The following is a 13,400-nucleotide window of genomic DNA, read 5'->3' as shown; positions in this document are numbered from 1 at the left end:
AATCTTAGTTTTCATTGATAATTACCACCGCCAAGTATGTTTTCGTTACCGTTGGTTTGTGTGTTCATTCGTTCGTTCATTAGATAGTTACAGTGTAGTTTGTCCGTGTGCAAAATAACTCAAAAAGTAGTCAACGGATTGGGATGAACTTGCAGGAAAGGTTGAGAATGACACAAGTACCAAACGATTAACTTTTGGTAGTGATCCGAGAATTTTGGGGGAATTTATGAAGGATTTTTTATATTTTGGCAGGTAGGGTCAATGAACTTGGGAGTTCAGGCTGCATGTACAGTATTTGAGGTTTGCATGCGCGCACTAAAGTGCATGCTCTAGTTTCTGCTAGGGCGAGGCGCGCCGTGCAGCTGAGGGTTTATGATGTAACAAAGGCTTCTATAATGGGAAATCGGGCGACTTTCAGCACACTATAAACACTTTCAGCATGGTGTCTAGTACGTATGGGTGGAAATCACTGATATCACTATGGAAGAACAAGATCAGTGGTGGAAATGAGCTGCATGCTTGGCGGAGGTCTGTGCTCTCAGAGTGCTTCTCTAGTTGAATATTTTTTACTTTGATACAATGTTTATCTTTTACTTTTGGAATTCATATGTGAGGCACGTTCAGCCATGAGACATGTTAGTAATGCAGTGTACTTTAATGATATAGGCCACCATATACACATATATGTATGACAATTTTTTTTTTTCATGATGAGACATAGTTATGTTTTATCACTAGTGCTTAAATTGAGAAATTTGTGGAAAATAAGAGGATTTGAAGAGACACCAGATTTACTTTAAAACATGGGATGTATCACCTGACCATGCAGTACTCACCATGGACCATCACACACACTCACACACATACTTAATTTCTCAGTTGGATTCCTCTGTTTAACTATAAGTCTCCATCAATGCTTTGTTAGTTTCTGAAAGCCTAGTATATAAAGAATGATTTTTTTTTAATTTTTTTTTTTACAGTTAAATGGGGTGAAGATTTGCTGGTCACCTCTGATTACATAATTTGTCAATTCCAGTCTTATTTTAAATACACATACAATGTAGTTTCATACCAGTCAGGCATTACTTTTTGAGACTTATTTAGGAAAAGCAGGATTCTCAATAATACCCTGAATGAAAAAAATGCATGACTGTTCGCATGGATTGGGTATCCTCTGCGTGAATGTTAGTTAACCTTTCACCTGTGAACTCTGACCCCCCATATATAATTCCAGTGCCAACTGCGAAACACCTCGCACTGCATCCAGCGCTGGCTCCTGAGTTGGAGTGTGCTCCTCATCTTCTGGAGCGTGGTGTACCTGGGGTATCCTCTACGTAATGGGGGATTGGGGGGATTGGGGGATTGGCTATCCTCTGCGTGAATGTTAGTTAACCTTTCACCTGTGAACTCTTGACCTCTTTATATGATTCCAGTGCCGGCTTCGAACCACCTTGCACTGCATCCAGCACCGGCTACTGAGTTGGATTGTGCTTCTCATCTTCTGGAGCGTGGCGAACCTGGGGTATCCTCTGCATGATTGGGGATTGGGGGATTGGGTATCCTCTGCGTGAATGTTAGTTAACCTTTTACCTGTGAACTCTGACCCCCTCATATCATGTCAGTGCCGGCTGCGAACCACCTCGCACTGCATCCAGCGCTGGCTCCTGAGTTGGATAGTGCTTCTCATCTTCTGGAGCGTGGTGTACCTGTTATACTGGATCAGCCATGAGGCGTCCATCATCGACATGTTCCTCTTCCTCCTCCCCCTGGCCATCCTACCACTCCTTTGTGCCGGTCCTACCGAGGTCAACGGGGAGGGTCACAAGGTCCCAAAGGTGAGCTGCGGTGCTGACCCTCTGTTGTCAAGCCAGATATTGTAATCTGTTTTAATTGTAAATGTCCCTGTATTTGTGGTTTTCAGTTTGCCTTTCCATGGGGATGCCTTGAACTTCTGTGAGTCATGTTATTTTATTATGTCTAAGTTAGATCTTTGATTTTAGAAATAGATTATACACGTATCCTGCTCCTTTAGATAAAGTTCATGTTAAGGTAGCAATACCCCCTTGAGCATGTATCAAAATAAAATCATTTTTTAATGCATTTTTTACAACAATTGACCACCCAAGCCTGGCATAACATATTACCTTATAACTAAGTAATCCATACAAAGTCTAAATTACGATGGTCACATGACCCGTTGCTATGGTAATGGCGGCCATCTTGGATGGTCAATTTTGGTACATAGAGAATTTGAAAATCAAATATCTCAAAAACTGTTAATGATAAACTGTTGGAATAAAAAGTATATTAAAGCTTGATACTTTCTCTATGAAATGAACCAAAATCAGGTAATTTGAACACCCTATAATAGATGAAGTATGAAATGATGAATGATTTAATGAAACTCATAATTATGACTTTAAAAAAATCAAAAAAATACAAAGAATCATAGTTTAAGCAAGATTTTGGTTCACTTCACAGGACATAACATAAGAATCACTTTGGCCAAGTTCCAAGATTCTAGCCCCTGTAGTTATTTGAGATATGTTTGTGGAGGCTCGGCCATATTGCCGAAATCATGTTTTTAAGATATCATCACTTAAAGTTTTTAGTATTCAAAATCAATACACAAAATTGGGGAAATGAACTAATAATTGGGTAAATTACTTTAATTGTGACCCTGCACCTCAAAAGAAACAAAAAGTCGCCAGACATGAATTTTTAGTTAAGACCATACTCTGAAAGAGCAGACTTTAAGCTTTAAAATGATGTATAACTCAAATCAAATGGACTCTCCTAACCTATCTAAATATTGGAAAGAAAGCACACACTCAGGAAAATGTGGCAAAAAAAAACCTGTTGAAAACTGCTTATCCAATAAAGGCGAGCCAATGGAGTAAAATGGAGTCAAAAGGGGCCTGAGCTTTCGATCCTAGCAGAATCTTCGTCAGAGGCAAAATGACAAACAAGCAGGGAAAGCAATCACATATAAGGACTTCACGCAAGAACAGACAGGTACAGGCTGGTTACACAGAACAAAGAAAACAAAGGAGAGGGTGGGCGTTCATGGGCAAGGAGCCCAACAGGTAAAGAGAGGGGGGATTAGAGCAGGAGGGTGGACAGACAAGGGGCAGAGGAGAGTGGACAGACAAAAGGCAGAGGAGGGTCAGTGGTGATCAAGAGGATCAAGGGGGCAACCAATGTAGGAAAAGGATGAATAGGGAGGCAACATCAAAGAAGATAAGGAACACTAGAGGGATAAAGAAAGGGAAAGAGTGAAAAAGCCAACACCAAGGGGAAGGGGGGGGGGGGGGGGGGGGGCTGAGCAAACAGTGAACCCTGAAAGGAGTACCAGGAGGAGGCAGCAAAAGGAAGTAATCAAATAAATCAAAGTATATATACACACAGTAATGATAATGATAATTGAAGTAACAATAATGAAAAAGATATTGATAAAAGAAATGAAATAAAATACATATGAAAAAATTGGGGGAAAGAAGATTGTATACAATGTACACTGTATGTGGATAGGCAGGCAAGGCATAGTAAGCACAAGTAAGTATAAACCAACAAAACCAAGTGCGTGTATGTTTACAGTACCATTGTAGGTAGAAAAGGGCTGTATAAAAGAGACTCGGACTAGAGGAAGGGATTAATTGGGAATAAACAGGTCTGCAAATAGAAAAAGCGCAAAGAAAGAACAAAATGAAATTCAAAAATGAAAAAGAGAATAACAATAATAATAAAAATAAAAAGGAATAAAAGGTGGTTAGTCATTTCCCTCCTGGATGTTGAGGCCATGGGGTTGGATAGTGTGAAGACGTCTCATCCAGAGCTTCTCTCTGCTGGTTCTGACTGTGTCTGGACGAGTGCCTAAAGATTCAATGCCCTGTAGAGTCATATCAGTGATGGAATGATCAGGTAGATTGAAATGGTGGCCCACTGGAGTGTCGAGCTTGGCTGTGTTGACAGTAGATCTGTGTCCATAGAAGCGTCTTTTGAGTGTTGTCTTGGTTTCCCCAACATACTGGATTCTGCAAACTCTGCAAGTGATGAGATACACAACATTAGTGGTAGTACAAGTGATGTTTCCCTTTGTGTGGTGAGAGAGGCCGGTAGAGTTGCTGGTGAAAGAGTCACTCTGGTGGATGTGTATGCTACAAATGATGCACCTACTGGCTGAACATTTGAATGTGCCATGCTGTAAAGGAGAAGAATTGTCAGTGAGGGAGGGTACTTCAGCACGGTCGATGAGATCCTTGAGGTTATGGGGGCGTCGGTATGCCAGGATGGGAGTATCTGGGACGGCCTGTAAGAGACGATCAGAGGTACAGCATGAAGGATATGGTGGTTATCACGAAGGATATTGTGGAGAGAGGGTAGATTGGGATGGAAAGTGGTCACCAGGGGTATTCTGTCACTGATGTCCTGCTTGTTGGATTTCGGTTTGAGAACTTCAGATCTGGGGAGAGAACGAACTTTGTTGATGGCTTGTTGAAGTCTCCTGGTACCGTAGCCCCTGGCTGCGAGATGTCTCTTCAGGTTCCTGGCATGGAAAGAAAACTCAGAATCCTCAGAGCAGATACGGCGAAGTCTGAGGGCTTGGCTGTAGGGGATACTGGTTTTGCAGTGGCGGGGATGGCAGCTGGCTGAGTGAAGGTACTGATGGGTAACTGTGGGTTTAGTGTAGAGAATGGTGGTGACATGGTTAGACTCCTTCCTAACGGTGACATCAAGGAAGTTGGTCTCTTCTTGGGAGAAATCAGAAGTGAATTTGATGGTTCGGTGGAAATAATTGATGTGGTCAATGAAATGATGGAGGCTTTCTTCCTCCCTGGTCCAGATGAAGAAGATGTCATCGATGTAGCGCCACCAAATCCATGGACGACAGGGGGCTGAATCTAGCATCTGCTGCTCTAGCTTGGTCATGAAGAGACAGGCGAAGGAGGGAGCCATCCTGGTACCCATAGCTGTGCCAGATACCTGTAGGTAGTGCTTGTCCATGAATGTGAAGTTGTTTTTCATCAGTACATGTGACATGAGGGATTTGATGTGAGATATGGGGGGGGGGGGGGGGGGGGTTGGAATGGCCGCTGCAAGTCAAAGCCTCACAGGAGGCTAGAATACCTTCATCGTGGGGAATGTTGGTGTAGAGAGAGGAGACGTCGAAAGTACCGATGATTGCTGTCTCGGGTATCTGGTCCTTGATGTCATCGAGTTTCCTGAGAAAGTCTGGTGTGTCATGAATGTAGGAGGGTCGAGTGAGACAAGGGGTTTAATGTGGTGATCAACAAAGAGGGAGATGTTCTCTGTTGGGGAACCATTTCCAGAGAGGATGGGACGACCGGGATTGCTAGGTTTGTGGATCTTGGGGAGCAGATAGAATCGGGCAGGTTTGGCATTAACGGGGGAAAGAAATTTGTGAGCCTTCTTGGTGAGGTGTTCATGTTCCTTCATGTCATCGAGTGTCGACTGGATCTGTTGGGAGAAATTATTGGTGGGATCAAAGTCAAGAAGTGTGTAGTGGGAAGGATTGCGGAGATGTTTCATGGCTTCATCGATGTACTGCTGGCGGTCCATTACTACAACAGCTGATCCTTTGTCTGCGGGCTTGATGATGATGTCAGACCTGTTTTTGAGAGATGAGAGAGCCTGGCGTTCTTCCTTTGGGAGATTGTCATGTGATGCAATGTCGAGGGTATCTGCGGAGTGAACTTGAGATGAGACAGCTTCGATGTACGTTTCCAGGGAGGGAACTCTATTCTTGGGGGGAATCCATGAGCTTTTTTGATGAAAGGGCTCAGGAGCAGAATTGGGTTCATCAAGAAAAAATTCTTTGAGGCGTAACCTGCAGTAGAAAGTAGAGAGGTCTTGGCTGAGTGCTATCTGATCAACCTTGGGTGGAGTGGGGCAAAACTTGAGACCTTTTGAGAGAAGAGACGTTTCTGCTTGAGAAAGGGGAGAAGAAGAAAGGTTAATGACAGAAGTGGCGGATACATCAGTGGGTGTGGTGTGTCGCCTGAATCTGTTAGACCCTTGATGTTTCTTCGTGATGTTGCCTATTTTCTTGTTCCTGCGAGCAGTGAGGTCAGACACATGTTTTGAGAGACCAGATTCAATTTCATCATTGTATTTGAGCCATTGGGTGTCGGTGCAGCAAGAGCGAAGTTCACTCTCCAGTCTGTCGATGTCAGCTGAAAAGGAAGTGAGAGAGGCGGCACACTGTTCAGAGAGAATGTTAATCAAACGGATGGAAGCTCCACGTAGAGTCTGGTTCCAGCGTTTCCGTAGTTCAGGTGAGAGTGTTCCAAGAGCTGGAGTGCAGTGGAGTTGGAGGCCTGTGGGTATCATGCGGTTAAGGGAGTAGAATCTGTAATTATCCTGGTGAAATGAGAATCTGAGGGCCTTGAGCTTGGTTTTCCTCAGTTGATGAAAGAGAGGTAGATGGTTAGCCATGGTAGGCAGGGGACAGAGAAGAACAATGATAGCCAAACAAGGGAAGGAGAAATACATAACCTGTCAGAATTGAGGGAAATTCAAAAAAGGGAGCAAGATTGACCTGTAAGGCGAACAAATCAAAGGGAAAAGGGTAAGTACAGTCGGTCAATGTACAGCTAGGCCAACCTGTGCTAAGCAGAAAAGTGAGTGAAGAGAAATGATAAAGGGAAATGATACAAGCTCAGAGATAAAGGCACAGAACTGAAGAGAAAAGTAACAGGGACGGAGACAAGAAGGAAGAAAGAAATACGATACAAACAAACAAATACAATACTGTGGAAACAAAGATACTGCAAGTTGAGAAGTGGGAGGGAAACATAAAAGCAGGGCTAGGAAGGAGACTGAACTGGAACAAAGCAATAAAACAATTAAAACAAAACAGAACAGAGAAGACAAAGAGGATAAGGAGGATCACGTGGGCGTGATGCAACAGCAGAGAATGAACTAAATGTGGCAAAAAAAAAACTGCTGAAAACTGCTTATCCAATAAAGGCGAGCCAATGGAGTAAAATGGAGTCAAAAGGGGCCTGAGGAAAAGTGTGAACTGAGAAAAGAGGCTCTGAAGTACAGTGTCTATTCAAGCACTTAATCTTTACCAAACCGTGCTGGCTGTGCAATGAATATGACAAAAAACAGGAAGCAAACCATCAGAGTAACAACAATGAAGGGATTATCAGATTAAACTGAAATTAAGCATGCCTCATTAACACATTCTGTCCATAATTAATGCCAACTTTTAAAGCGGTAGCACTATTCTTTCAAAAGTGATTAGAGTTGAAAGTGAAGAGTGTGGACAAGGTTTTTTAGAAATGAAAAAGGGATTCTAAAGACACACCTAATCACACTATTCTCCCAAAAATGTTCGAGATAAACTGCTAAAAAAAAAACACTTTCCTGCCCGTTTTATGATACCAAATTTTAGTATAATGTAAAAGAAGACCCGCTGTTTCAGAAAATATGAAAAAGTCAAGTTCAGCTAGGTTGACCCATTTCACTTATTTTCAGTCCTCACACAAAATCAGTGTGCGCGACTTTATGTTCGTTTTGAGGTGCACGGTCACAATTTATAAGTTTTTAAGAGCAAATTAATGCATTTTGTGCACTTATTATTCAATGAGGACATAATGTAGCATACTAATGCACAAACCATCAAAACATAATTAATTCCAGAGGTAATATGACATGGTCACATGACCCGTTGCTATGGCAATGGCGGCCATCTTGGAACCTAATTTTTTGTGCAAGAAATGCTTGCCGATCAAATGTGACCCGCTACAACAAAATGATCCTAAAGTCGGGCGAGGTCGATTATTTGAAAATTGCATGATATGATTCCCTAATCTTTCTGCTTTAAGTTGATATATAACACATTTTATAAAAATAATCGGCTGCGGAGATATCGATGTTTAAAAGAGAGCATGTCGAGACGTCTGGAAAATCACTGTTTTGAGAAAAGCGCCCTAAAAGTCTTCCTTTCGACGCAATCGCGATCAAGGGACACGCAAGTCAGTTTTCATCTCTGGACAATAGAAGGTAAGCCCTAGCAACCCCCGAAGAGTTCATTCAAGCACATCAGCGTCGGCGGTCTCCTCACCAACCAATCAGTGACCAGGATGTGAGAAGCGGCTGAGCATAGCGCACCCCGCCCGCACGCACCAGTCGACTGGGCAGTGTGCAAGCTTCATGCTTCGGTTAGCAGCAAGCAGCAAACTGACCAATGAGATCACTCTGGTTGTTGTTAGGGGCGGAACCTATCTGTGGCGGTCAATCCAAATTTTCGAACCAGTTTCTGCTTCGTTGAAACGCCAAAAAACATGGCTCAAAAAAACCCTATTTTTTGGTCTTTCCGTTCACCATTTTGCTTCAAAATTTCAACAGATGATAGAAGACATGTTAGACTCCAATAATATATCAAAATCAGAAAATCGTAAGTTTTGGCCAATTTTAATGCTCTGACTTCAAACTCGATTTTCACGGCTTCGACCGTGCGCGACTTTAGGACCTTTTTGTTGTAGCGGGTCACAAATATCTAAAAAACTTTACATGATAAATTGCTGGAATAAAAAGCATTTTTAACATTAAAAATGTCTTTGCAAACTAAATTCACAATCAAATAATTTGTACAATTTTTAGGTATGCTAAATGTCTGTTGTGTAGAAGTACTTGGAACATCATTCTGATCCATTTTTTGGTCCTCAATTTCAAATGTAATTTCTGCAGGTTTTTTCATGGGAGCTGCCATTTTGATTGGTAATAAAGTGATGTAATAGGGCAGCAGAGCTATTTCACACACAGCCTTGTTAGGCTGGGCCAAGGGGGTGGGGATGTGATGGTTAGTAGATCAAAAAGACGTTGAAATATGTTTCAAAAATTGGTTAAAATCCACTTCTGGTTTACTTCCGGGTTCATTATGATATTGAATTAACCATCATATTTTAATTTTCTATAAACATTTCCTCATGAAATTAGGTAAAATCATTTTGGTATTTCATTATCTAGATACCAAAATGTTGTTTAAAGCAAAAATCTCATTTTTCATTTTTGCAACCCCTCAAGGGGGTATTGCTACCTTATTTTTTTCTGAAAAATAGAACAATGTTTGTACACATACAAAAACTAAAGAATAATGATTGGACTCATACAAAAACCTTGCTGATAAGGAGAGGAAAAACATATGATTGTATTATAGCAGGAACATTTCTTAAAACTTTTCTTGGGAGGCAAATAAAACTTGACAATATTTGCATACAAATTCAATGGAGAATTGCTCAACACATTAATTACTCAGAGTTGCCAATTTGTCTTAGTCTTAGACTGTACATTAAGTACAACTCCTAATCTTTTTTTTTTTACTGTGTCCCAATCATTTTCCAGATTTGAGTAAAAAGCATGTTTTCCTAATTTTCACTGTTTTTCACTATATTTTGTCTTATTTTACTGTCTTCCTACAAAGCAACATAATATTGGGTTGAAATTTCCCTCTAACACAAATAGAAAAGATTTTTAGAAGCTTTGCAGATGTTGAAAATGTTTGTGTCACTGCAAGTTACATTTTTATTATTTTTTGTTTCTTTCTTTGTTTCTTTCTTTTATTATTGTTGCTATCAACCTATTCCCATCACCTTACTTGTAAAAACAGGTGGCAAGCCACATTCAAGATATGGCCTCAGATACTGAACTTTCCACCTACTAAATGCATTTTTTTACTCTTTTCTTTTTCTACTCTACACTACAGAGCATCTGCCCAACAGAGGAGAGGTTGAAAGTCATTTCATTCATCAAGCAGTCACCGCTGTCCTTAACAGTGAGTCTTTGTATTCATTCTTCACTGAATTAAGTTTGTAGTCAGTTTATTGGTCTGATTATTCCTCCATTGTGAAGCTTTTTTTTTTTCAGAGAGAGAGAGAGAATCTGTTTCTTTTTCTTCTTATTTCTAGTAGATTACATTATTTTTTGCAGAAAGGGATTTCTGTAATTTTTCCGTGGACCCCTACATGCATTGATACATATACTGGTCCATAGACTGAATTATTACCTACACGAGGGAGTTTTGCAAGGCAATTCCAGTTGTTATTTTGCAGGGTTAAAGGTCAGGAGTTGTTATTTTGCAGGGTTAGAGGTCAGCAGTAAATATGCTTTTCGCCGCGTCGCTGCGTGTCGGTTACACACACCGCACCATACACAAAACAATGTGTGCAAACAGTGCAGTCTTCCGGTTTGGGGAGGTTGGAAGAGAGAGAGAGTGGAATCTCTCTCCCCACCTCCCTACTTTAAACGTAAACATTCCGATCGACCACGAAAAGAAAACTTTCCACGACGTTCAGGGTGTCAGTTACACGCACCGCAGAAGAACGCTGATAAATCAGCTCATACAAGATCGACCACTTACAGCAGCACTAGGCAATGACTAGTCCATTTGTGCTCAGTAATTGCACAGTGACCATCAGTTTTACAACTCTCCAGCTTTAAAACATAGAAGTAAAAATAAAGTGTGTGTAAGAGCGTTCAGTAGTTTGAAGTTTGCCTGTTACAACTTCATATGTATCTTTGAAGTTGGAGTTGAATAATATACATTGATGAACAATTTTGCAATTATTCAACATGTTGATGGTCTACAGGTAGTCAAATGTGGCTTGATCTGTATCAGTGTATAGCCGTATTCACATATTTTCTTAATTTACCTAAGGGATAGGTAATAATTATGATATTGACTGGCCTTTCTTTCGGGAGGTACATGTACCAGATAAATATTGCCCGCACTGAAAACATATTGCCCTCGTCTTCGACTCGGGCAATATGCTTTCAGTTTGGGCAATATTTTCTGGTACCTCCCTCAGGGCCAGTCAATATTATATAAATATGTGCAAGTAAGACATATTTTTGTGTTTATCAGACCAGGTACTGCCAGCTAAGATAACTAGATGTATGTCTGCGAAAACACAATTCTTTTTGAGCAGTTGCAGAAGTATATTGTCTGTTATGTGACCTTGGATGTTAATGCATGAAGTGTGTGTTCTAACAACTGTCTGATTGATGTGGTGTGTATCATAAATTATTGTTAAAGGGAAACAATAATTCAATGCTGTAATAATAGAGGGTGCGGCCAAATAAAAGGTATGGCAGGGGTCATTGCCATAATTATTGAATAGTAATACACATTCCTTCTTTTGTGTGTGTGTGTGTGTGTGTGTGTGTGTTTTGGTGTATTGTGGATGTGCCAACATGTGGTTTTTAGGGTGTATCCTATGTGGTAGGCATTATAGTGATTGTACAATGGGTTTCCACTTTTACAGGGGTGTCATACCTTTAGAAGAACAAAAAGGGTCAGTTAATACAGAAGTGCAATCTTAAAGTACATGTACCAACATTCAATTGCAGGAATTCCTTTGTCATTACAAACGTAAAGTCTGTTTACTCGTGGTCTATTCAGCCTGTGGAATGTTTGCATATATATGTGTACTTCCTGTTCTTGTCAATTCATACATTACGTTTTTATGTACATTTCTGATTGTGTTTGTCTGATATTTTTTTTTTCCTCACAAAGGTATTTGATTGCCTGAGGAAATGCCCGTGGAGGAAGTATCATGAATTTTGTAGAATAATTTGTGTGTGTGTGTGTGTGTGTGTGTGTGATAGATGATGGAATGGAAAAAATGATCATGGACAAAATATTCAAAAAGAAAATAGAAAAAATGTTAAACTACAGCAATAGAATGTAGGATGTTTGCAAAATTTTAGGCGTGCCTCTTTTGATAAAGGGAGAATTTAGTCTGGAATGTCAGGTATGATTTCTATGCCTCCACCACGAAGTGGTGCCGGAGGCATTATGTTTTCGGATTGTCCGTCCGTCCGTCCGTAATGAATTTTGTGGATAGCGTTACTAAAAAATCTTTAGAGGTATCCTAATGAAACTTGGCATGTGTGTGTATTAATGAAGTTGTGCCTATCAACTTTTGGATGCACATGCTCAAGGTCAAAGGTCAAAAGGTTAAGGTCAAATACATAAAATTTCACTGTTTCCACCATATCTATGCAATGCGTGAAGATAATTTCTTGAAACTTAGTGTATACATGTATTACCCAATTAAGATTCTCTGGTGAAAGTTTGGGGTCATGAGGTCAAAGGTCAAATAAAAATAAAAATATTAAAACCTCAATTTTTTCTCCGTACCTTGAAAATTGTTCAAGGTATCTTCATGGAACATAGTATATATACATGTACTGACTGGCAGTGATTATCTAGAGAATTTAGGGTTCATGGGGTCAAAGGTCAGGAGTCAAAAGTCAAGGGCAACACTTCACAATTTTACTATTTCCCTCATATTTATGCAATGCCAGCAGAATTATTATTTTTTTTTACACTTGGCATATGAAGTATAACCTAATAGAGATTCTCTGGATACTTTCTTTTTTTTTCTTTTTTTGTCTGCCTCAAAGGTCAAAAGGTCAAAGATCAAGGAAAAGTGCTGAACTAACTTTTTCCTCCATATCTCGGAAGTGGCTCAAGTTATCTTGAAACTTACTACATATTTATGCATGTTCTGCCTGACAGTGATTATGAATTTTAGGGTCAAAGGCCAGATGAAAATGGTAACAATGTACTTTCAATACAGAAATTGCACTTTTTCTCTGTACCTTGAAAATTACTCAATGCATAAACTTATGAATGGATCAAAGTCAAGTAAAAGTCCTTAAATCCCCAAATACATGCTCTCCTATTCATCCAATTAAACCTCGGTCAAGGAAGGTGAACATTCAACACATTTGTGACAAACTTGTCATTTTGATATTTTGCCAATTTTGTGAAAATGTAATCACACATTGTCCACGTGTACTATAGACCTGTAGGAGAATCATGCATTATGGCGGAGGCATACCAGTTGCCTTAGCGACATTTCTAGTTAAGTTTGGATCAGGGCATTAAGCATGATCTAAGTGTGTGTGTGTGTGTGTGAGAGAGAGAGTGTGTGTGTATAACATGTGTGTGAGAGAGAGAGTGTGTGTGTATGTGTGTGACACAGCAGGGGATTTCAGTGTCTGGAAAATTTGCCAGTGACCGGGAAGATAAGAGGGAAAGAGGAACAGAGGGAGGAAACAGATGTCTGGGACGACAAATGTAAATGCTTGGATAACAGCGGGAAGCAGAGTCACGGTTACGTAGTACAAGTATGAGATCAAAAAGTGGAGCTGATTTAAAGGGCTAGAAACAAATGTTTGCGGCACACCATGATCATCTGCCTCCCTTAAAACTTAAAATGGAAAGAGAGAAAGAGAGGGTACAACTGTGTATGATTATATCCAAGGACTTGGCGACCGTGCAGTGGTTGTACTCATGTTTGCATTTCACAGTGTTGGAATGGAACAGTAAATTATTTTCTTTTGTGTGTGTGTGTGTGTTTGGT

At 40.3% G+C, this 13,400-nt stretch overlaps 1 protein-coding gene across 1 annotated transcript in view; it reads left to right on the top strand.

Annotated features, from left to right (window-relative positions):
* LOC139737025 (uncharacterized) overlaps window positions 1-13,400 on the top strand; it is a 28,058-nt gene that overhangs the window by 9,545 nt on the left and 5,113 nt on the right. Inside the window, exons 6-7 of the mRNA XM_071647704.1 lie at window positions 1,623-1,835; window positions 9,734-9,802. Coding sequence (XP_071503805.1) covers window positions 1,623-1,835; window positions 9,734-9,802 — 282 coding nt within the window. The remainder of the gene's footprint in view (window positions 1-1,622; window positions 1,836-9,733; window positions 9,803-13,400) is intronic.

The sequence above is a fragment of the Diadema antillarum genome, unplaced genomic scaffold, assembly GCF_040938485.1.
Source record: "Diadema antillarum isolate AM-2024a unplaced genomic scaffold, OU_Dant_1.0 seq00000675_RagTag, whole genome shotgun sequence".
NCBI classification, from domain to species: domain Eukaryota; kingdom Metazoa; phylum Echinodermata; class Echinoidea; order Diadematoida; family Diadematidae; genus Diadema; species Diadema antillarum.
This window is presented reverse-complemented; position numbering and strand designations above follow the sequence as displayed.